We start from the raw sequence: 26,257 nt of genomic DNA on the forward strand, positions 1-26,257 counted from the left end.
GCTAAGTTATCGAGACAATTACAATGGAATTTCCTTGTTCTGGGATTCTATATTAATCTTCAGGTTTGGACATTGTTTCGATCCTCGTTAATCCTTTTAAAATGGCTGCAAGATGCCCATTTTTGGAATTTTCTTGGATCACAAAACTTTGATTAATTCCAATACATTTTCCTTTTAAACAAGAAACTTCCTTGAAATGCTTTTGATTTTTATATCGAAGTTATATTCATGAAGTTGTTCCAATTTGTTGATTTTCATTAACCTTAGATTTTTGCTTCAAGAAATCAATCAGTACTTTCTTCTCTAGCCCTGTATATCTTGGACTGTTAACATTATCAAATGATATCGAGCCAAAAGTTCTCATTCCTATAGAAATATAAAATGGTAAATATAATAAATATGTGTACAATAAGAAATAAAGACTATGATATTATCATGTACAAGTATAGTATGAAATAAAAAACATGTTGCGGTAAAATGATGCAATTTATATTGGTATAACTTTATTGTGGTTTAATGATTTATTTTTAATGTTAGTTTACTTCATTTTTTTTCAACTATTACATGTTTTTTCCAGGTCATGTATTACATGTTATTTATAAAGGAATTAATTTAGATTCGGTATCAAATATGGAGAAATGAATTCGAGAGATTAAATTCATTTTTTAAATGTTATTTTGCATTAAAATTTTTTGCTAAAAATTTAATAAAATAAATAACAAAAATATTATTAGTGTTTGAATATAGAAAAAATATGTTTAAATAAATAATACAAATGATAATGGCATGGGGTGGGTGCAACCGCAGGGTAGGGCAGGGGCGGCTAATGATGGCGTTAAGAGGAGATGTGGCAAGGGTAGGGAGAACTTTGGTAAGACGAGGCTAGGAGAAGGTTCTAGTTCCAAACCACCCTCTTGCCATCCCTAAAATTTAGGAGGGACACTGAAGAGACCCTTCTCACTCTTTTTTATCGTCTTAATACTTCATCCCACCCTCAAGTGCCTTGTCCTCAAAAATCAAATAAAAGCATTTTCAAATATCTTATATGATAAAAACATTCCAAATTTTAACAAAAGCAACACAATTGGTTTTCACTCACCAGGGATACAAATTTCCTTTTCATTAAAACTGTTGTATGATCAAGTTGTATTTTTTTAGTAGATGCTAACCATGGGACACAGCTCGATAAGTCACGCCTTTACGTATTGCTAGTGCAAGTGCATTTCTTATCCTTTTGTGTGTTTGTCTTTCTATTTTCTATACTAAAACATTATAAACTTCTATTTGACAATGCAATCTTGGACTTTCTGTGATTGGCCTTCTATGGGACCTTTTAGCAATCATCGTGGTTGGATTGATGAGTTCACATGGGAGGTTGGTCTTCTATTTCTGCAGCTTTATTTTTAATGTTCTTTTTTTAAAAAACATTTTTTTTTAGTGTAAGCAGAAGGACTCGAACCCGAGACTTCTTACTTACACTCCCTCCCCCATATCGTCCAACCCATCCCTCCCCCTTTATTTTTAATGTTCTTATAACAGTTGCTTCCTCATATCTTTGCTTCTTATAAGCACAGCATAGGGATTCAAGTGGGGTCAACATGGATAGATATAACTGGTTCTATTCTGCCTACAGGGTCAGATATACATACCATTGTTTCCCTTCACCGAGTGACTTGTCACATTATTTACCACTTTCACATTTGCTAATTCAGCATTTAGGATGGGGCATCTGAGTCAAGGGCTTCTTATGGTCTTCTTTGGTGCTAGTTGTATGCTACTAGTCACCAAGATTTGGAGAGTCACACGACTATGTCTACAATAGTGCTATATTATAGTGTCATAAGTGTTAGTTACTATAATTCCTATAGGTTTAGAAGAAAAATGCAAATGAATACCAACTACAATTATACCTATATATGTGTAAATTTATACATACTAGAATAGGTCATGTGCCATGCACATGATTATAATATCATAAAGTATAATATTCTTATACATCAATATTTGCACGTGCTTTGCATGTATTTTTTTAGCAAATTTAATATTTGTATATTTTCTATTTCCTTTTTTATTTAATTTTTCAACTTCTTTAATCAATTGTCCTTAAAACCATTGTTTTAAAAGAAAAAAAGTTTCACAGAATGTTGTATCCATAAATTCATATAAAATCTCCAAAGAATTTTTAACAAATAAGGATACATTCGATCTCTTTAAATTTAAAATGATAATTTTAAGGACAATTAATTAAAAAGATGAAAATTAAAAATTAAAAAAAATAAAGATTTTTGATCAAATGTGAAATAATTTGGCAAAAATATCAATATTTTGAATGATATATAAAATATCAATACTTCTAATTACTTCCTTTATTTTTTCTTTTTTCCATGACAAACAAGTTATGATAATACCACTAAAATTGTTTGAATTTTTAATTAGATATATGAACAATTTTATAATTTTCTTTTGGAGTTGGATGACCTAATTTGTATGCTAAGCAAAAGTTAATTATTTGTTAGCTACTGGGGTTGACATAGTGAATAAAGGAGGGTTTTTAGAATTCTCTATGATTTCAAGTTTAGGATTTGAATCCTGTATCTAACAGTTGGGGATAGAAAAGGTGTGAAAATGAGTGGGAGGGTAAAAAAAATAAAAATAAAAATAAAAAATAATTTTTTTGCATAAATATCAGTTGCAACTTTACCATTATTATTTTTCATGTTATGTAAGCTGAATTTGTCAGTTGCTCGATAAAATTCATTAATATGAATTTATATTCACCATTTTTTGAAAAATGAAGAGATATATATTCTTTGAAGTTGAACTCTTTGTATTATTTTGTGTGCTATTTCTATAAACAATGGAGTGTAAATGATCCACTACATATAAATTTTCTCTATCTAAATGTTCATTGTTTGAGAATTGAAATTTCATTAGTAGAGATAATTGAGTTTTTCTTTTTTTTTTCTTTTGATTTCTTTTATTTTTTATTTTTGGGTTGTATCTGACATAAAGTACAAACGACAAACATTCTATTGTCCTGAGTGCACCTTGTTTTGGTATCAATAGTAATATTTTTGAAGATGTGAAAATTTAATTAAGTTGTGACTAATCAAGAATTTTTAATGGAAATAAAAAACTAAAAATAAAATGCAAACAGACACAGTGGTTTGGAGTGTTATATTTTATTTATTGTATTCATAATTCAAATTTAACTAAGGTTACAGTTTTTTCCTGACTACTACAATTATTACCATTATTGAAATGCAATAAATCTAATTATTATAGAGAAGGGTATGTTGGACATATAGAATACTAAAGCCAGATTCTGCTTAGTTTTTAATGCTTACCATTTTGTCTTGTCACTAACCATTATTTTCTTCTAAATTAATAAAAATAATATAATGAATTTTAATCATCATAATAAATTAAAAAGAACATAATATGAAACTTCAATCATCAATTAATAAGGGCATAATTGAAATAACAAAAATCAGGATCACAACAATACTTAAACTTATATTCCAAAGTACCAAAATTTATGATACTTTTTATATAGTAATAACAATAATAATGAAACATTGTATTTTTCTAAATTAATAAATATGATATAATAAATTTTAATCATCATAATAAATTAAAAAGAACGTAATATGTAATTTCAAATAATGACTTAAGCATAGAGGGATCAAGCCCCACCTCATCCTAAGTGCGTGTAGCGGATCCCTTAGCCATTCATATCCGAAGTCACAGGCCGGTAAATTCCTCGCACGTACAATAAGTATTATTAGTTGACTTGTGTGGAGGCCAATTGTGTATTTGTCCGCCTCGGCACCGTCTCAGGGAACGACCCGTGGTGATGCGAGAGGGGGGCCTCTCCAGGATTCGATCCCTGGTCCCACTAGCTCAAGTGGTATCAGGATCCATCCCCAAGACTCCTTGTATGCTCAAGTGGTACCTCCTTGTATGCTCAAGTGGTACCAGGATCTATCCCCAAGGCCCCTTATACAAGGGACCAGGGATCGAATCCTGGGGAGGCCCCCCTCGCGCACCACCACGGGTCGTTCCCTAAGACGGTGCCGAGGCGGACAAATACACAATTGGCCTCCACAACTTGCAAAATTGCTACTTTTGTGCAACATAATTTTAAAATCGTAATGTAAAGCTCCCTAGTCTCTATAATGGTTACTTCCATCCCTTTAACTGAATAAATTGCCAAGGCATTCTTGATATTAATCAACCCTAAAAATGCTATAACTTGACTAGAACTTTTCAAGATAAACTGTTCAACAGATTTAAGTAATGTTAGGTACTAAAGGTTATAATCAAAAGTAAGTTTAATAACAAAGCAACTGACTACCATAAGACTTAGTTCTCTGACATTGAATATTATATCTGGTCCCTAATATTTAGTTTGATAATTTTCTTCAACTAATAGTATTAAAACTAGACGGAACAGCAACAAAAAAAACCAATCAAATCAATGATTTTTATTTAACATCTAGAAACTCTAATTTCGACTTGCTCCAATCACAGTACCCTTGTATAGACTATAGAAACACCAATGAAGCAAAAAATTTAGCTTGCTAAAGAAACATAAAGAAGATTTTATATCAACTTATATATTCAGGCTATATAAAACAACATAGTAAACAAAAGGATAAAACAAAAGAAGAAAAAGAAAAGGCAAAGGTGCTTATACACAGATGGCCAGAAAATCTTACTCAATATTATCTCCTACTACAGCAGTCTGTATATTGAAGTCAAAGTCATTTATTTTATGCACAAGGGGGAAAAAGTCAAAATGTCAATACCTTATATTTAACTTGAAAATTGCATCACTTAGGCTCTGTTTGATAACTCAATTCAGCATTTAAACTTAATGAATTTAGATTTTAACATGTTTAGATGCATTTGATAACAAAAAATTGAACATTTGAATTAATTAAGTGGCACTAAATTTTCTAGACAAAACTTGCTCCAAAAAATAAGTGATAAGCTATTCATTTATCATTGAATGTGATATACACTCAAATGTATTTGATTTAATACTTAACAATTCAATAGTTTAATGGATTCAGATTTCAAACTTTAGTTTTATCAAACGCACCCTCAGTGAAAGGATTTCTTCTTTATCAATGTAAATCTAAGCTGAACAAAATGGTAACTGTAATTGTAAGTTGAACATAAGTTCAACTGAATTATCATCCATAGTAGGGGTACCAATAAAGGTAACTTCTCCTATACCAAATGCAGCTGGTTGTCTCAAAGTAAGTTTCAACTAGAAAAGATATCTGTTCAACTTCATACTACAAGAATATATTTTGCCAACTAATTTATTGAACCCAATCTTGTGCTTGATTATTTATGTGCTCTTGGCCATTGGAGGATCATACGAATATTGATCCATTGCTCACTTGTAATTTGTCATCCCAAAATAAGTTAATTATGAGAGGACAATAAAGTGACATGGTTGCATCTCCCTTAATTGTATCAATGTTATAGTATGGTTAGCTAAATGAAGTTAACAAATCATTCAACCCAATAGAAACTTAGAAGTCATACACACTATACAAAATATTTAAAAGAACTGAGCAAACATTAAGAAAAAGGAAAATATGCTTAACAATGAAGTAATACTTTAGAATTTTATTCATCAGGTTTTCGTAAACAATTTAACCATATTGTCGAGAGTATGTTGACTTAAAACTTTTTTCCTTTAATTTCACTGTACTACTTTCTTGATTCTATCAAAAAATTTACTCTACTTTAAGGCTGCTTTCAATTTAATTAAACAATCCCAACTAATCATTACATCCCAATTTCACATAGCTAAAGTCTCATCCATCAACATTACAAATTAAACATACTTGCCAGAAAACTTCTGGCAAGGATTTAGCCAGCTAATAACATAACTTAGAAACCACACATAACACAACATTTTGTGCAAATTAATCTATTTGATTATCGAGTTCAAGAATGCTAATGGAAAGCTTGCTATATTTTTGGTTAATTCCATCCTTATTTTTCAATAAACAAGTTGCCAAGGAATTGATAAGCAACATAAATTGCTTAAGGGCATGTTCACCATAATTTTTTGGCTTTTTTTTTGTAAAAGCTGATTTTTTAAAAGGGATAATTTCAGTAACCTCCCTTGAGGTTTCTAACAATTTCATTGAGCTCCCCCTGAGGTTTAAGAAATTACACATACCTCCCTTATCATTTAAAATGACAATTTTACTCTTAAATATTTTAATAAAATTCCCTTATTTGGTATGCTTATACTTAGAATGAGTTTTAAAATTATTTTTTCATTCTTTTTCCTTCTTATTCCTTTTTTTTTTTAATTTTTCTCCAATAAAACTATAGAACTACCACTATTGCCTCCAGTTTTTATTATAACCAAATTTCGAACTAGTGATTTTTTTGACGAGTTAATTTTATATATTATCCAATGTTTTTGCCAATCTTTGTTTTCTATTTTTTGATATTAAAATTAACAATAAATCAAAAAGAAATGGCCCAAAAGCACTACTAAATTATTATAATCCCACTACTCCAAAAATGCATAAATTCTAAATGAATTATTTTAACATTTTCTTTTCTATCTTATATATCTAAATCCATAATAAAATACCATCAAAAGTATCATATCATAGTAATAAAATTATTATTATAATTGTTTATAGTAGATATAGACATGAAAATTTTGGCACATTTTTCTTATAATTATACTAAATAATCTTATAATTATATAGAGAAATAAGTTAAAACTCATTACACAAGGGCATTTTTGGGTATTCATTTAAAATTTGACCAAATCAATATTATTTTAAGGTTTTGTTACTAAAACTATCAAATCAAGGGATGTAAGTATAATTTTCCAAACCATAGGGGAGCTCAGTGAAATTTTCAGAAACATCAGGGGAGGTTTCTGAAATTATTCCTTCTTAAAATCTCAAAATCAGAATCTAAAATGCAAGTATCCTTGACTTCCAACTTTGGATTTTTTTCAGCTTTAAGAAGAAAAAAAAAACTGAAGTTGAAACAAAAGTAGTTCAGACCATCACACAACAAACTTTCCAAGATCAGAAACTAAAAATAGATTCCAAAAAAGCAGTTGAGAATAGCCAAATATTTGTATAATGATCCCTCTTAGTTGAATTATTTTTTTCAAGATAAACTCTTCGATGGACCTTCAACACTTCTAGTTTTCACTACTTATCTCCAAAAATAAGTCTTAAATAAAAATCACTCATAACGTAAATTTGATGAAAGTTAGTTAAATAAAACAACCCCATACCCAAAAAAAACCCCAAATGATTGTATTAACATCTTGGAATTTTAATTTCAAAATTTCAACTTATTCCTGTCATGGTACTGTTATACACAAAAACAACTGACGCATAAAATTTATCTTGCTAAGGAAATTGCCTATTCGTCCAACTGGCTTAGACGGGCCTTTCACTCTAACCTACTATATAATCCGATTGTTTTTCACCATTTCCATTGGAGAAGGATGGTATACTCGTTCCTTTATTTAAAAAAAAAAGAAAATAACTTGATAGTAAGAACTTGATGTCCTTTATTGTCAATTAGATCAAGCGCAAAAACTTGAAAAATGAAGATTTTTTTTTTTTATAGAAAATTGCATTTTGGTAATTGACGGAAATATCGATCAAAACAAAAAAAAAATGCATGAATTTTTTTTGGGTGTTTTGCTAACTTTTTTTTGGCAGAAAATTGATCTCAATTCCGTTTATTTATTTTATGTAGTCTTGTTAAACTAGAAAAATCCTCGAATTTCGCATGCCCTATCCGCCGGAATAAAAGATGCAAGGACTTGATGTTGTTTATTGTCAATTAGATCAAGCGCAATAATTTAAAAAATGAGCCAATTTTTTTTTTTTTTTTTTGTGTTTTGGTAAATTCTTTTTTATTTTTGTTTGAAAGTTACATTTTCATAATTGACAGAAATTTGGGACAAACCAAAATCAATCGCATGATAATTTCAATAGGACGGTGATAGCATTATCACTTTTCAACGACGATTAGGCTGTGGAGGGTTATGCGCCTTCATGACTTAATTTTTATTAAGTTAGAATTATGAGATTTTTTTAATTGAGTTTGGCATTCTTTTGAACCAAAAGTAGCTGAAGCTTATATGCTTTAATCTTTTAAGGCAACTTGACGGATATATATATATATTCAAGTGCCAGTTCCAGATGCATAGTTGCTTTTGCATTACTTAGGGTTAATACCACTTTGTCCCCCCAAACTTTGGACGATTACTCACTTCAATCCCTACAAAATGGGACACTTAAGTCCCTAAACTTATAAATACCTTCCACTTAAGGAAAATTGTTAACAAATCCTGAATGCCGTTGGTGGTTGAAGTGTCCCATTTTATAAGAGTTTAGGGATTTAAGGTCCCATTTTATAAGTTTTGGGACTTAAGTGGGAGGTATTTATAAGTTTAGGGATTTAAATGTCCCATTTTAAAGTTTAGAGACTGAAGTGGATAATCGTCCAAAGTTTGGAGGGACAAAGTGGAATTAACCCGCATTACTTATGGGAATATAAGAAGTTGGACTCTGCTAGTGCAAATGCATGTCTAACCAAAATGATGGGACGAAGTGAGTTTTGCAAATGATTTTACAACTTAATTTTATCCATTTGTACTTTTTTTTTATCTTGCAATTAATTATGGACGGAAAGTTGCTATTCCTATATATGTGGAACAAGACCTATTGTAGGTTGTTGAGTTGAGCTGTGTCTGTAGCATTTTGTCTTAGTTTATGCTAATTGCCAACTTGAACTAACAAGAATGCTTTGTATTGTTTTCCCTTATTGATGCTTTATCTACAGTGTGTTGTTGTATTTCTTTGGCCCTGGGGAGGCCTTGTGAGGGGTTGGAATGATTTGTTTCGAGGATAAAATTTACAAAAGACGCAAGCTCATGGGAACAGTTTAGGAATTCGTATGTGTTTGGATAGCCAAATAATGGTCAGAAATTATTTGCTTACATCACAAATACAATTTTCAACGCACCTTTTTATCTTCCCAGTTACCCTTTTTTATCTCATATACATCACATCACACAAAGTGCTATAATAATTATTTCAAATAATTTTCTGTCCAAATACCTCGAGTGAGTCTATTAGAATTTCGCGTGAATACCTTTTTTTATTTTATGTGCTTTTCCTGTATCCTTGGCGCGCATGACAAGTAGAAACTTTTTCACTCTTGGAACTACTAAAAACAGTCAAGGATGTTCCAAAAGCCTTAGCAAATTCCAAAGCTGCACGGCCAACTACAACAATAGGGTATCCAAGTTTGTCAAGTCAAAATTTCTGGAGGCGCTGTAAGTAGGAATCCCAGCAAAAAAGAATGGAACCCCAGCCTCTAGAGGAAAGTTATCAGTCCAGCAATTAAAGTTTTCATCAGGAACCATTATAGTCTTGAAAAGATACGAGGCATGTGTAATTCTGGCATTTTTGCAGTATATTTGATGTTGACACAGCAATCAAATGCATGAGATCAGGCAACCATGCATCAAAGGCATCCTTTTTTCCCTAACCATGAACTTTTGAACATCACTGCTGAGTGCAGTTACCTCACCCAAGATCTCATGCCTGTATTAATACATTTGGTTGACAAGCAAGTGTAAGATAAACAACCTATAACACTAGTTTACTGAACACTTAGCTGCTTGTCAACTTCTTAGTTCCAGATGAAAAAATGGATGTATACATGGATCTCCCATGTTAATGTCGAACTTAGATGCCATTCTTTAGCTATCAAAGATTCTAAATCCATTTTAACAAATCACATGGGATTCACATGTATTCATCTTCATCATAGAAAACTCTCAATCACTCTGACAAGTGCCTAGGTTGTATGCTTGAACTAATTGGTGTCAACTTAAAGTTCTACCTCAAAAAAGCCATGCAAAGAAACAAAAATATTATCACGAGTAGGAGTGCAATCAAATCAAGCCGCTCGCGAGTAGCTTGCAAGTGGCTTGGTCAAAAGCTTGGCTCAAACTCGGTCAAACCGAGTTCGAGCTCGAGTTACATTCAACAAGTTGAGTTCGAGTTCCAAAAATAAATACTTGAGTGCTCGACGAGCTTAATCGAGTTTTCATATTATATTTATATTATATATTCATATTATATTTATATTATATATTCGTATTATATTTATATTATATATTTTGAGAAAATATTTATAGGTCTAGTTCAAAACCGAGCTCGATCTCGAGTAGATCAGACTTGATATTTACTCGAATTCAAACGAGTCGAGCTCGAGTTTAATTTGATTTTATAGAGTCGAGCTAGAGTCCAAATTTATATACTCGTTTGAGCTCGAGCTCGAGCTCAAGTAACACTGATTGTGATCGAGTTCGAGCTCGAGTATGGTGCTACTCGAGCTCGACTCGGCTTGATTGCACCCCTAATCACGAGTGAGTCACACATGCTGTTTTGTTAAGTTTACCACTTGAAGGCAGATTATATTTCACGACTACGGTATGAAAACATGCATGTAACAAATTCCTGTAAAGATTAGGGAAATTCATGTATTAGAAAGACAGGTTGATACGCCCCCTAGAACTAAGTGTATTTGGACTGGGGATTCAGACAATGCAATATTCTAGAATGACCACACATTTCACAACCAAGTCAGAGGAAAAGTTTCACATACTCAACTTGCCAACAGGAACTGAATTGAAGGCATTCTTGGCTTGGAATTCAAGCAACCCCACATTGACCAACGGAATTGAGCTCCTATACACAGTGAAGTACTCAGATTTTACATTCCATTTAAGCTTCATTTTGCTACATAGCAATATTAGAGGCGGTAGACCAAAGAACCAAACAGAGCATTCTGCAACCATGGACGGCATAACCATAAACACCAAAATAATCATAAAGACAGATGCTTCTATTGTGATATGTAGGAGCACAGAAAATAGAGATACTGATAGAAAATAAATAGGCACTTAAAACAAGTACATGTTCGAACATCATTAACCAACACCTTCTCAATCTTATTAATTTCAAATCTTATTTATTGCAATCCAAACAACAATGCAATCCTATATAGAGCGCAAATTCAATAGCCAAGTCCAATAGCCGCTTCAGAGGCTGCAACAGCTATAATAAAAATCGAGAAGATGTCTCCTTTTAATTGACGATTAACCAAAAAAATTATCAGAAAAGCTGAAAGTAAAACGGATATTAATTGATGACAGTCCAACAACTAGATCCTCCAACAAGGAAATTAGTGAAAAGCGGTTGGCTTGGTTAACAAACCTTGTTAGATGCCGTGAGTGCCCATGTCTGCATAAGGAAACAGAAGCTAAATCCTCCGAAAAGCAAAAGCCAAAACCAGTTGTAGCTTTATTTGGGAAAATAAATAGATTAACTTTTCCATGATGGTAAAATCATGTTTAAAATGGACATACAGATGGTTAAAGCATTTTGAAACACTGTATCTTGGGTATGTACAAATGAGTTGGTACATAAACACTTGATGCACTAGTTGCTGCAGTCCAGCACAAAAAGGAGAACATGACTCCAGAAATCAGTCCCACTTGGAAAGCTAGCACTTCCTTTGTGTGGGGGTCAGACATTTCAGCAGCAGTTAATGTGGCTCTTATGAGAGTGTTCTTCTTGTAACTTGTAAGCTGTAAAAAATTTGAAGAGCAAATAAGTTTTAAACCATTAGCTATGATCATTGTATAGTTTTTCTAACTAGTACCTATAATCAACTTTAATTACAATGTCATGCAACCCTACCATGTTTACAACTGGTTATGATAAATGAAAGGCCACATCTATGAAAAAGCAGTTTCAATACCGAACAAGTTCCTTTTTTAATTAAAATTTGAAACTCAATCACTAATCAATTGATTAGCTTCCTGTGTTCTGCCTAAGTATAGAGATGGAGCATTAACTGATTCACTTTTGGAATTCAAATCTTCGACAGCTTTTTGCAGCAGTCAAAGTCATTTTTGATGTAATGTCTTCAGAAACAAATTCCACCTCTTTAACAGATCTGAGGTCAAAGAAAAGTCCATCCAGTATAAACAGCTGTTTCACATCTTCTGCTTTGAAATTATCCCTCAACTGTGTAAATTCCCAATGTTGCTTAGTCATAAAAACATGTAGTATAAAATATAAGCGCAAATTTATATTGTCTTTTGGTGACACAATACGGATCAGGGATTGGTATCCTTTCATGCGGCTCATCTTTATTCAGAGACATGGCTTCAAGCTTTTTGGTGTAGATGTCTTCTGTGGAAGAAATGCAATTTATTGCCTTTATGTGCTTAGCTCAGCCTAAATGAACAGAAATATCTTTCAATTCTTTCCCATAATGCAACACTAGTACAGCCAGTGCCCATTGAGATGTACTCATTGGTAGTAAACAGTCAGGAAATCCGAGGTGCAGAATAATGAGCTGGAAGGTACAAAAATAAAGCATTAAACATTCATCCAAAGAAGCATATTACAAAGCCAACAAATAACTGAATAACTAAATAGAAGAGCAATGCAGACAAGAGTTCACCAAGCAATAGGAAAAGGAGATGCTGCACACTTTGTGTTCCCTGTTTTATGGAAATGACCAAGAAGGAAGCTATGAGAACAGACAAAATGAATAAAAGCTTCTGAGCTTTAATCTACTTCGTCAAATGTACCCTTCTTGTTTACTGTTATCAAAACTTTCATCTAAAAAAGTAGTCAATGGTGGTAAGTAAACCACTCCATTGATTCATGATCCAATCTAATGGTGAATATATGATGAAAGTACAAAAAAGAATTGATCAAGTGGCTGAAATTTATACAAAGGACAACCTAACTCTTAGCAAATAGTAAACATCCAATCATAGTACCTCATTTAAGGAAGTAAAATAGTGGCCTATGACTTGTAAAGATCGTTTGAACGATGTAATGGTTACAAAAGGAAAGCAATTAAACACTACAAATCCAGCGGCCCAAAGTTAAGCAAGATATCAAAATTATTTTATAAAAGTGAAAAATCTCAAATAAGTAAATACCTTAAAAGTTGCTTTGTGATTAAATACAGCTTAGCTACAAATGATAATTCTTTGACTGTTTCATTTTAATTATATAAAATAGATTATATACATCTTCCCTAGCACACACTTGTAGTCTTATTGCAAAAAAAATCAGTTTTTCCATATTCCTTTTTAAATATCTATTAGAGATATGATTTATACATCTTAATTTTTTTCCCACACTGTAAAAATATGAGTTTTAGCTTTTTTTTTTCCAATAAATCCTAGACAAATAAAAACCTAAGAAATTACTTTCTAAACGCATAAGGCTCATAACTGCAATATTTGTTTCTATTTTGATGCCACCAATTAAATCATCTCTTATCCAATGTCTATGTATTATGAAAAATTTATCAATTTTTCGTATCTCTTCTTGTCACTAATCCAAAGAATAAGAAGAGTGTTTATAAAATTAAATAAAGGCGATGCACTTATTTATGCTTTATAAATAATTAACCTAGCATTTAAACCCCTTCTCATGATGTTTATACTCTCATTAGAAAAAATATCAATTTTGGTATTTTATTTTCCCTTAAAGTATAAATAATTTTACAAATCTATAAAAAGAATAAATAAGGTTGCATTCTGAGTATTAACCTTGCATTCTAACGCTTAGGTAAGGACAAAATATTAACCTTGCATTTTAACGCTCAGGTAAGGACAAAGTGTCTAGGTAGAGAATCTAATGACTTAGAACAATCATTTCCCAAACTTTATTTTCACAAGAAAATGCTCAGTTTTCCAATAGATTAAATTCGCTCATATTTAGCATTGTCATTATATAAAAATTATTGGCAACTTAAGCATGCTAATTTCAAAACTCTAGCTTCAAAATAGAGTTTTAACATCTACAGGAGTACAAGGAAGAAAAGAGCAGGGACAAAAAATTATTAGAAGTACCAAGAATTTTTTGTCAGTACTGTAGAGTAGGCAATTAAATAGCAAGAAAAATAGTAAAATAGTCAAAGCTACAAAAATAAAGCTATAATTGAATCACAAGCTCAAGACATACAAACTATTAAATATAATTGAAAAATCGAATCTGACAATCAAAATTAAGGCTCAGATTATTAGTTAATAAAAGCTTTGCTAACAGAAGAGCACAAGCATTTGAACTCAACAAATAGCCCTATAGATTCCAAATAAGAAGTGTAAAGGACCAATTTCAAGTTACTCTTCTGTGACTCACTTATTTCTGCAATTAGCAGCAAGAATAAAACAAAACATTTTTGAATGACTTAACGGCTAAAAAGAAGCAAGAAACACCTATTATTCAATTGATGGTAGAAAGATTTGTCTGAATTTGTTGCCTCCTACAATAACAACAAAAATTCATTCAGATACTTACAAAATAAATGAAAAAGCATAAATCGAATATTCTTTTTGATGAAGAGAAGAAAATTAAAAGAAATCCGTTTTAGGTTAACTATTCTTCTTTGCAGCAAGGGTCAAAAACGTAGAAATTAAAAAATTTTAGACACAAAGACTATCTCTCAAAAGCAGCGAAGAAAAATACTTTCCTAGAATTTCTGATTTTTAGAAATATAGGAAAAAGTCTTAAGAGTTTGGTATTATGAAGCCACCAAAAGAGAAGCAAAAAGCAATTAGGTTACGCTACACTCAGTTTTTATAAAACAGCTGGTTACTTTAATGTCAAAAAACATAGGAAAAAATGGAAAAGACCCATAAGTTAACATAAGTTTGGAAACTTACCAGTGAATTCAGTGCAAAGAAGAAGAAGAATCTGGACAGCAAGTTGAGTGACAATGTTGAATCGCTTGGAAATCTCTAAAATCCATCAAATGGCCAACATTTGATTCAAAATAAAGCTAATTTATTAGTTTTAGATATCAATAGAAACCTGAATGAGGCAATTCTTTTGTTTAAAGAACCTTCTCAAGAGATCCAAAAAACACCATCTAGATTTATTGTTGCATTTGCAATCAACCTAAGAACTAATTATCCCAAGTTTCAGACAGACATTTCATCAAACACTTGATAGCCATGCCTATGAGATTTCACATATTCAACCCTCTTCTTAGTAGTCTTATAAACTGAAGGCAATGTCGTACCAAAACCATGTGTTGAGATAACGAAGCAAATATAAAATAAGCAATCATTGTAAGGGATCATAAAATACCTGATATAAGTGATAAGGAAGCATCAAAACATGGAGCAGTAATACTTGAAGTGAAATTGAATTTGTACGAGAATTTCAGAAGAACAAACTAAGCTACAGTTGGACTAATAAATGAAAAAAAATGAACTTTGACAATTAAAAGTAAGGCTCAAATTTGTTTATCAAAGCCAGGCAAAGAAGAAGAGCACAACCATGGCTGCAAATCAGTTGCAGTTCTGGAATAATATATACTCCAAAATGCCATCCAAGTTGCCTCGCCAAGATACAGCTTAAATCCAGTTAGTATCAAGCCTGAAACACAACTCCTGGCAACAATAGTGTATCATCACAGCCTCAAATGAGAATAAAATAAATTCACCTATTTCTGATCTTCATCTGTTGTGAAAACCCAACAAAAAAATCAACACTATAGTCCAAAAAAATCTAGATTCATTAAACCCTAGTTAGGAAATAAAAAGAAGAAACAAACAAATGTTCAAACCAAAAAGGAAATAACAAAAAATTGTACTTCCATATGAAATTGCACATACCGAATCAAGAGGGAAAAAAGAAGCCAAAACCAGAATGAATGAAGGTTAGAGCGAGAGTGTGATTAGAGAAAGAGATGTGCAAATACAGATAAAAGGAAAGGGAAAAAATTTTCCTGGAAATCAGGATAGATTAGGTGCGATTAGAAGGTCAAGATGAGATGAAAGTATGCCTATCAAAGATCGAAGTCTTGGAAGACATCCAGCCAAAGAAGCAAAACACGGAAAAACAGGGATAAGATGGCTGGTCTCCTGTCTTGGCAGAGGCTGCACAGCTACACATTCAATTCTACCCAAAAAAAAAAGGTTACAAAAACGATAACATGAAGTTGATGGGCCCTTTTCCCGTTTTCTTTGAAAGCAGGCAGACCGGCCCATATGTCAAATAAGATGGCTGGTCTCCTGTCTTGGCAGAGGCTGCACAGCTACACATTCAATTCTACCCAAAAAAAAAGGTTACAAAAACGATAACATGAAGTTGATGGGCCCTTTTCCCCTTTTCTTTGAAAGCAGGCAGACCGGCCCATATGTCAAAGTTTGTAGCCTGAGCTCCCAGATCAACAAGCTTCCACCTTCCATAGTGCCACGTGGCAGCAGCTGGAATAGCTACAGGAAGAGCCAACTGGTTCTCATATTATAGTTAGATATAGCAGTGCAGGATCAAAAGACTAATGAGTGAAATAATATCCACATAATCTTTAAATATAAACAAAAAGAAAAAGCATAAAATTTAAAGACACGTAGAATGACATGTGTTGCTTCAAAGCCAAGAGAGGACAAGATCTCTTGAGCATCTGAAAGACTTGGTGAGCAGCAGCAAAAGCAGAGTCTGTGTGGGAATACCTTCTTGTGAAAGGGAAGCCAATTGGCCCTAGGAGTTTACACAATGAAGAATCTGAGCTCAGGTAAGGAAACTAACAAGGGCATTCCGGACGGTCCTAGTAAGCTTACAATCTCAATGTGGAATGCAACTTGCTATTCCACTTCAACCACCAGTAAAAGCATTAATTACATTCCCCAGGACTTAAAAGCATTTGTTGATTTAGTTTCTTCAAGAACTCAACCTCAAGTCCAGTTTCTTTTAACTTCCTGAGTTCCAGCCAAGTCCACAAGCAATGTTACTCAAACTTGTGAGCAGGAGTCCCGTGAACACAGCTACTCTAATGCAAAATAAAGAGTCCAACATGGGTACAAGAAGGCAAAATGAAGAGTCCAAGTAACATAGTCCACGGGTATCAAGTCCAGATTTTGTCCTGTTCAAAGATTCAAGAACTTCAAGTTCAATATATTTGAGTCTTCACAATACTTACTGAAATATGGCTTCTATCCTTTGTGATTCCCTGCTGGAAATTAAACATATAAAATGCAATGACCTCTGCTGCTAACCATACTCATTTCCGGAGTTGTTAAACCATATAAATTGATATGCATTAAAATAAGTCTAAAGCCTCAGTAATTTGTATAAAGGGAAAAGTGGAAGCAAAGGTAATTAAAGGACAGCAAAGCAAAAAACAATTAAAAAACAACATTAGCAATACAGGTTTCTCCAACTTCTCTGTTAGCTATCCTGTTCTATAATTCAACCAGCTATATAAATTGTACTGGCACTCATAAGTACGGAAAATTCCAGGAATTGACATCATATAAGTGGACTTTGTAATGCTTCTGTACTATTGTCAAACTCAATATGTAAAATAGAAAATAGGAGTAGTTTTGCATTCTTGGAATCTAGGTATGTAATAAGTGAGACAAAAGCTAGCAGCCACCATGAGAAAGCATATAAGTGAACTAAGAAGCAAAATGTTTGTCTCTTTGGATGCAAAGGAGAAGCAAAAAGACAACTATGGTTCATATAAAAGATTTCCTGCAAGTGAGCTCTACTAAACATCCAGCTGCTATCAAGCTTGCACCACCTTTGAAGCATTTAGAGCAGGCAGCAGAAAAGCATCAGTTCTTATTCCTCTAATACTCAAAACTCTGCACTTAAGCACAGGAAACAAAGACGATAAAATCAAAAGCTCACAACCAAGCCATAGTAGAGCCTTCAATGAACATTTTGTTTTCCTTAATGAATATAGACTTTTTTTCCTACTTTTGAGGCTTTGTAATGATTAAATTAAAATGAAGGAATGAGGATGGAGAAGGCTATTATACCTTATCTCTGTAACTCCACAAAGAAATATTGCCTGCACTCTATTCGGCTTAATCTGTGTATTGTTATTGGATGAATCAAACAGGCCCCTAAAAGAAGGGAGATCACTTATCATAGCAACAGTCTTCTCTAAAGGGATCATCCAGGTGCCAAGAAGGAAGCAGTAGAAAAGAACAACAGGAACACTCAGTTACGAAACCTCCAAGTGAATGTCTTGGCGTATCAGTTTAAGAAGATGATCAAAAAAGGTGAGAACAGAGGAAGAGAGAGTTTACTGTTCTCATTCTGAGTTAAAACCACCAAATGCCTCTTGACTACCAGGTGAAACAATTGCTTGAAGAATACAGAAAAATAACATCTCATAAGTCTACAGCTAGTAGCCAGATGTTTGAGCAGATTTATCTAAACTTTTCTGCTGTACCACCACGAAATTTACAGTAGCTGGAATAATGTTATTATGTTGTCAAAATTATTTATAGAGAGAGAGAGAGAGATTAGAAAATATTATCGAAAAACACACAAATAATACTTTATGACAAGGGATCTAAAACTGGCTAACACATCTTAGGCTACCTTCATGATTGCAAGAAAACACATCCTACAGATGTAAGGATAAAACATATAAGTGCTACAACTAAATCAGACATGCCCAAATTTTGAATGATTAACTTTCTCAGAATTCAGATGTCTGTCATTTGAAGTTGTGGATGAATGAAAAACTTATTAGTGTCATAGTCTGTTCAAGTTCAAAGAAAGTTCATTCAGCAATCATGAAGAACAACATAAGCCATAAGCAAGCCAAAAGAAGGAAAAGGCCCCCCCGGGGGGGGGGGTGGAGAAGACAGCACTATAGTGGTGCTTTTTGGAACGTAAAAACTCAAATCTGGCTGATTCAAAAAAGACAAGGCAAAGGCAAAGTGAATACAGTCATGAAAACCAAGAAAAGCTAAAGAAGCTGAAGTGAAATCTTCAAATCGTATGACTGACAATGAACAAAGAAAAACTTCAACCATAGAAACTTTTATGATCAAACGGAACCTTCAGTTCAATGATGAGTGGCACCATTGGTAGTAGATGGAAAGCAACAACAATCAGAGTGCCTAAAGCAGCCACAGCACAACAAAACTGTGAAATATGTGAACATTATGACTACAAGATCTCCGATTTTTCTTCAGCACAAGCTAATCTGCAGTATGAACTTAAGTTCATGAAGATTGGAGTACATGATAGCTAAATACTGTCAATTAGAAGTCCTCATAAACTATAAGCGATTCCTCTTCTTCCCTTATCCTCTCATTTTAGTAACCATAAGAACTAATGCAATACTAGCAGTTAAACAATCAGCGCCAAAAAAATAAATAAATAAAATTATAAAAGTTCTTCTGTCATTTCAATCTCAAATTAAAGTCAATTAAGATGAAAGGATACAGGGAAAGAAACGCCCAACTTGAGCACAATTTAAAACATCAAATTAGGTGTATTTGACTGCATTAATTCATTATCAAATATCAGCTTCCAGTCCATAATTGCGTACAAGATGGAAAGGTCTGTGGAAATTCAACAGATCAGCATCTTTCTTTAAAAAGAATCCAACTTTGTATCACCCAGCCTCTAGTAATCTACCAATAATCTCTACAAGAACAGGTTCCATCTCTAAAATGGTGGAATCTACTACGATCTCTCACAACAATTTCCCGTTCAAAAACCTTTGACACTAGTTTAATTGCGAGGTGGCAATCAGCACAAATCCGCAGGTTTTTGACCACTCTAATTGGGGTTCTTGGTGGTGTACTGATTAACATGAATGCAATTGCAATCTTCTCGCTATGGTAAGAAAGAGCAGTCTCCTTCTCCTCATCCTCTATGTCAGCAAGCACATTCACTGTATGAGGCACATAACCCTCCAATATCAATAACCTAGTCATCTCTGCGAGCATAGCATAAATCTCTTCAGTTTGAGGATGGGACCTGTCTCCCATGACAAATTCGTGTATGGAATTCCCCAGCTCAACAAGACTATGCCCTGGCACTTTCTTAACACCTTCTTTAAGCATTGTCCTCCTTATTTTATGAGCATCACCCCAACGTCTCTCAGATGCATAAAGATTTGACAGGAGCACATAATCCCCACAATGTTTAGGCTCTAAAATCCTAAGTTGATCTCTGGCAAGCTCTCCCAAATTCAAATGCCCGTGTATTGAGCAAGCACCTAGCAAAGTCCTCCAAATCACAGCATTGGGTGGCAGAGGCATTTTCTGCATATACTCATAAGCTTGTTTTACCAATCCAGCTCTACTCAACAAATCAACCATGCAACCATAGTGTTCAATCTTAGGCACAATTCCAAACTCCTTTTTCATCCTCTCGAAATAAGCAAAACCTTCGTCTACCATCCCACAATGACTGCAAGCATACAACAGGCCAACAAAAGTAATCTCACTAGGCACCAAGCCTTCTTCCTCTAACTTCTTGAAAAGCTCAATTGCCCTTTCACCAAAACCATTGACAGCCAACCCAACAATCAAAGCAGTCCAAGAAACCACACTCTTTTCCTCCATCTCATCAAACACCCTTTCTGCCTCCCTAATCTTCCCACATTTTGCATAAAAATCCAATAAAGCATTTGCCACATGCAAGTTCTTATCCAACCCAACTTTCAACATGTACACATGAGCCCTCCCACCCAAAGCTAAAGCCCCTAGCTCAGCACAAGCAGTCAACAAACTGACCAAAGTGAAACCATCAGGTTTAACACCCTCCAACCCCAATTCCCTATAAAGGGTCAATGCTTCATTAGGCCTACTATTCATAGCATACCCATTAATCAAAGTATTCCAAGCCACAAGATTTTTCTTCTCAGACATTTTCTCAAACAGCTTAAGTGCACTCTCGGCTCGGCCACAGGCACCATAGAAATGCACCAAAGCATTCTGAACAAATACCAACGACTCAAACCCATTTTTCATGGCAATGCAATGAACTCTCTCGCCTTCTCTCACAGCAATCATCTTTGCAATGGCTTTCAACAAAAAGGGGTACGTGTGAGTATCCGGCTGCACAGAATCCACACGCATTTGGCGGTGTATCCCAACAGCTGGACTCGGGTTTTCACTCTCAGCATAGCCTCTAATCATCGTGTTCCAAGTGAATATATTCGGGTTTTGGATTTGACTGAAGATTTTCTGAGCATAGGACATAGGTCCTGCAAGGGAAACAAGGGTGAAGATCAAGTGCTTGCCCATGTCTGGGCTGCTCAAAGCCACCCCATGTCTGATTGAGAAGGCATGAACTTGGCGAAGTTTGTATCGCGAAGTGGTGGCACATGAGAGTAGAAGTGCTATGCATTTCTTGAGTACGTATGGCTTTGGATTTTCTTCGAAAATTGTTGCTTTTTCAGAAGATGTGAGGTCTGGTAAGAAGCTGGTATTACTCGGGCTGGTGTGAGGAAGGTCTGATGATGTAGAATGTTGCACTTGTGGGGGCATGTCAGATCAATTCATACTTTAGCATCCTTAGATGGCTAATAAAACATTAAAACTGGCCAGATGATACGCCATACGGCTGTAGACACACCAATAGCATGCGATGGTTGCTGTTTTTTGGGAGGGTTTTTGGCAAAGTATGATGCTTTTTAGTTCTTCCAGCTTGTTTTGTAGAATGGATTAAGTTTCTGAACTTTAATTTCAGCCAATTTTTTAGCCTCTAAACTCCAAGCACTCTACTTTTTAAAAAAAAAAAAATGAAATGACACAAAAACCTACAAAATATTCGAGAAAATGAAATTGCCTTCCATATGTTTACTGTAACTTTCTGTACCTTATTTCTTGAATTCTCTTAGTTTTCCCTACTCTTAAATTAGTTTTAAATCGGTGTACAACTAATAATGAAAGAAATTCCTAATCGCGATAATAGATTGTTTAGTAGTACTTGAGTAAAGGACTGCTAAACTTTTTTGTTTTGGAGTTGTTTATTAGTTTTGGCTAATTCATTATTTTTTAAATGGAATTTTACAACTTTAAAGAATGTTAGAGTTTGCTTTGCATTACTTAACACGATGTTAAGTTGCATGTATGGGAAAAAATGGCTACTTTCATCTTTCAACTAAATCGTCTATATACTAATTTCATCCCTAAACGTTTTAGTGTAATTTTGTCCTTCAATTTAAATTTTCTTTCCAATTAAATCCTTTTATGGTTGTGGTTCTTGACAACAACTTCTTTGTCAAACTCACCGATATCTCAATGCGGATTCATACTATTTAACGCAAAGAAAGTGAGCAGGCAATGGCTTGGAAAATAGTCAAATTTTCAGGTGAAGGCAACTATCATCATATCTACTTGTGCACTTTGAACAAGCCATACCCGGACCTCCTTAGTTTAGAATCTCCTAGGTCAAATTAGTTTAAACAAGATTAGTATTAACTATTGTTAAGACACCTCCCACAAATTGGCTGAGAAAAACCCTCGCTATGAAAAACTTGCCTCAATAAGAGAAATAAGAGATATGATTTTTTCCTTATTTTCTTGGACGAATTTTGGGTATTTTTCTCTCAAGATTTTTCTCAACAATCTCACAAAGCAATTTGTACATCGATTAGTTTTGCTAGCAAAAGTTTAGTGAGCATTAATAAACAAATAAGTTGTCCATATCCTTATGGAAACTTGAAACCAGTTTCCAATAAGATTCAGCTTCTTTATTATAATACAACTCTTGTATTTGAAAGATTTAAACTTATTTGCACAATAAATCCCTCAAGTTTAATATGTCTCACAAATTAAATTATAAGTTATAAAAACTTATCTATCAAGTTCCTACTTGAAACTCATTTAATCTAATTAAAGAAGTTCTTAATGTATGTGATCCGTTAGATTCTCATATACGTTGACAATAAGCATGAATTATAATTCTTAATAAATAAGATCTAGATAAATTAAAACTCCTTTTAATTTATCATTGATTCCACCAATCAATCAAGTCATTCTTATAGCTCAAAGATTAGCATCTAACAATGCATCATGACCACCAATTAGAAAAGTTAAGTGGATAACTTTACCTTTTAGTGAATGTTTACCGTATAATTGATATCTTTTTACCACACTTATTTCACATTAATCTTGAAATAAGTTGTGCCTATTCCAATATGTGATTAATGTTCATTTCTTGTACCCAAAATATAACTCCAATGAAGAAGTACTTAGAAACACTTTCTAAGACTTTTCTACTTAGCACTAAAAATTTCGAATTATACTTCTACAAATGACCAGATGTGAGATAATTCTTCTTTCATAAGAGATGGTAAATCCTTATAAGTTATTCACCATTTTTCCATATTTCAAGTATATACCCATTTACTAATGATGTGAGCATTCCCTCTTACGGGAGCAATCTTATAACAAACAAAATATAACCGTCCGTACTCAAGATACCATGATAATCTTAACTCTAAGGATCACTTGCACAAACGTCACTTAGAGATTAATCCTTTGCACTTAAAGGATATCTCTATACGGATCAATCTATTGAACTTAATCATCCTATCAACCACCCATATACTATTTAAGTGTTTCACACACCATAGTAGATGAGGCCTACTACTTCTCAAGTAGAAGTAGTATAGTATAGGCTAGTCTAACCATATTAACAATGCCCTGTCTTGTTAATATTTTGGCTAGAAATATTTAAAAATAAACCTTATCTATAATCGAATGAATCTCACCATCATAACTCTTATAGTTTTATTGATTAGCTTTACTCTAAGGGTTTTATCATACTTATATAAATATAAGTAATCAATATAATAAAAATGCCGTTTATTATAATATAAATAATTCAAGTGCAGATTAAATTCTAGAAGTTGATTGACTTTAGGACACATACACTTTTATTAGTGCCCAATCTTTAAGTATTGTTCTTGTCTAGTTCCTTACTATGATTTTTTGGCCAATTCTTATCATCTGAGAGGAGATTATCGTGTCCGTATTTATTCTATAAACCCCTTCTCTTGGTGGACTCCTATATTGCCTAGATTGAAGTTGAGCTATTCTTGCGATGCTCTCTCTGTTGTCACATTCCTCAACTTTCTTGAACTTGATTCATTCTTGTTGGACTCTTTGAAGTACATCCTATTCATTAGTGCTACTACACATGTGAATTGCACCCTATTCTTGGCTTTCCATATCTACTAAAGTATATTTATTGTATGTTCGATATGGTCCTCTCCATTCTCTCTAGTTCTTGCCTCTAATAAACCTTCCCACCGTCTCCAAAAATTGAATCGCAGGTTCTCGAGCCCTTCCCAATTAACAAGAGCCAGCTTTTAGATTCTTTTAGCCACACTACAATTAAAGAATAAATACTCTAAGGATTCTATACCTTCTTCACAATTTCTGTGGAATTTATCTCCTTTTCCAATCCTATGGTTAATGACTTCATTTACTAGTAAGCTACTATGAAGGCACTTTCAAATGAAGTGTTTTAGCTTGTGTTTCATACTGGAACCTTAGAGACTATTCCACACTTTCCTTTTTGTCCATGCTTGTCTAAGTTTTTCTTTCCCTATAGTTCTATTGCTCCTTTATCTCTCTTTTATCTTGTTGCTTGAGTAACCAGATTTAACTGTGTATATATCAGATTCAGCATATTTGTAGTACATTCTATTTTTCCTGTGGTAAATGCTTAGGGGGATTCTAATAATATTGGTTGCGTCCTATTGTTCTTGAAATGTCTATTGTATCACTTTTTTTCTAAAATCTCCCTTCAAATAGAAGGAACATATATAATATGTAAATTAAGATATTATCTTCTTCTTCTTCTTCTTCTTTTTGCGTATTCAAAATATTCAATAAATAATGAAGGGATAGAGAAAGGTGGTGATGCTGCTGTTAAAGATACCATCTTGGTAGTATTTTTGTTTATTTTATAATTTTGATCCAATATTTTAGTTTCTCGCAAGAATTTTCTTTGTAGCATTTTTCTATTTAGTCAGTAATTAGTGACATGGTCAACTTTAGATGGTAAATTCATTGGTTTAGGTTAGTTGGACATTTTGAGCTTTTAAATAGTTTACCTGCTATATCCAATGAACTTATCGTTAGTTCCAGTTGTTGGATATGATGCTTTTGATAGTGTTTTTTTCCTGTGGCTACATTCTAAGTCAAACCTATATCTCTTGAAGCTAATGCTTATGGCGCTTTGTTGGGACATATATGCTCCAGACCAATCACAATTTTTCAAACTCTTTAAGTCCTGTAGTTAATACTTTGCGTATATATGCTAAAAATTGCATTTCCTTTGGTCACCCTAATTGATGACATTTTGAATGGTATAATCAAAGAATGGTTTATACTTGGATTCATTTTACTTGCCAATAATATTTTGATCAATATGGTAATAGAATTTCCTTCTTTGAGAGAACGACCTAGAAGAAAAGGATCTCAAAAATGATTTAAACAAGTGAAGCAGGTCAACTCTTTAATGAAGGGACTAAAGAAGAAGACCAGTTTGGCTAATTTATATTAAGATTTAGTTTAAAACAAATGAAAAAAAAATTTATTTGCCTTAGCATAGTTTCTATAACAGGAAACAAATACTAAATATCTTTGGACAAGTGGAGATTAGTTCTCTGTACGTTTTAAGAACATGAAAATATCGGCTACTTTCTTTTTTTTCAAATGGGATGTTGAATTTGGTAATTGTTTTATTCTTTTGCCTTTGTCAACATTATTGGTTATGTGTGTAATTTGATTTTTCCTGAATATTGCGGCATCTTGATTTTTGGGCATCAGATTTGCCTATTGATTTTGCTTTCTTGTTTTGGAGAAATATTTTTCCAACCATGTGTCGAAGAATGTGTAGATGAGTTGTTTTTGAACTGTTATTGAGTCCCTATTTTCTATCCAATCGATTTAATGTTTTATTGCAACAGCTTTGGTTGTTTGCTTTTCTTGATCAAAGTGTTCGTATATGAGATTGGTAACTTAGTTTTATCTTTCTTGTCTCAGTCTTCTATTCATCAACCTCTTGCACTTTGTTGAATCATAACTCCATGTGCGTGTGTTGGAAAGAGGAAGGTATTCTTCTCATAATGTGGTATCCTTATAGCTCTTATTGAAAGGGAGGAGAAACTCTAACAATTTGTGTACACTACCTGGTATATCTCTTTTATATTATCTTTACGTGGTTCTAATCTAATGTGCCTTTGTTTAGAAGGGACTTTAGGTGATTCTAATCTAATGTGCATTTGTTCAGTAGGGACTCATAGTAGTCTCCCATTCACTTTCATCTTGAGAGAGTTCTACTCCACTATGCCTTATGTTTTTTGTCTCAAATGTTAAAAGATTTGAAGAGTTAAATATGTA

The 26,257-nt window shown here is 33.3% G+C and overlaps 1 protein-coding gene across 1 annotated transcript; it reads right to left on the reverse strand.

The window, feature by feature from the left end:
* Positions 1-19,268: 19,268 nt before the first annotated feature.
* Positions 19,269-21,549, reverse strand: LOC113722669 (pentatricopeptide repeat-containing protein At4g21065-like). Its single transcript, XM_027245928.2, has one exon. The coding sequence runs from the start codon at positions 21,383-21,385 to the stop codon at positions 19,520-19,522; it is 1,866 nt and encodes a 621-aa protein (XP_027101729.2). The 5' UTR covers positions 21,386-21,549; the 3' UTR covers positions 19,269-19,519.
* Between the last annotated feature and the right edge of the window lie 4,708 nt (positions 21,550-26,257).

This window comes from Coffea arabica, chromosome 5e (genome assembly GCF_036785885.1).
Source record: "Coffea arabica cultivar ET-39 chromosome 5e, Coffea Arabica ET-39 HiFi, whole genome shotgun sequence".
In the NCBI taxonomy this organism is placed as follows: Eukaryota; Viridiplantae; Streptophyta; class Magnoliopsida; order Gentianales; family Rubiaceae; genus Coffea; species Coffea arabica.

Excerpts from the sequence above, each read along its gene's own strand:
- LOC113722669 (XM_027245928.2), bottom strand. The coding sequence starts at position 21,385 with ATGCCCCCACAAGTGCAACATTCTACATCATCAGACCTTCCTCACACC.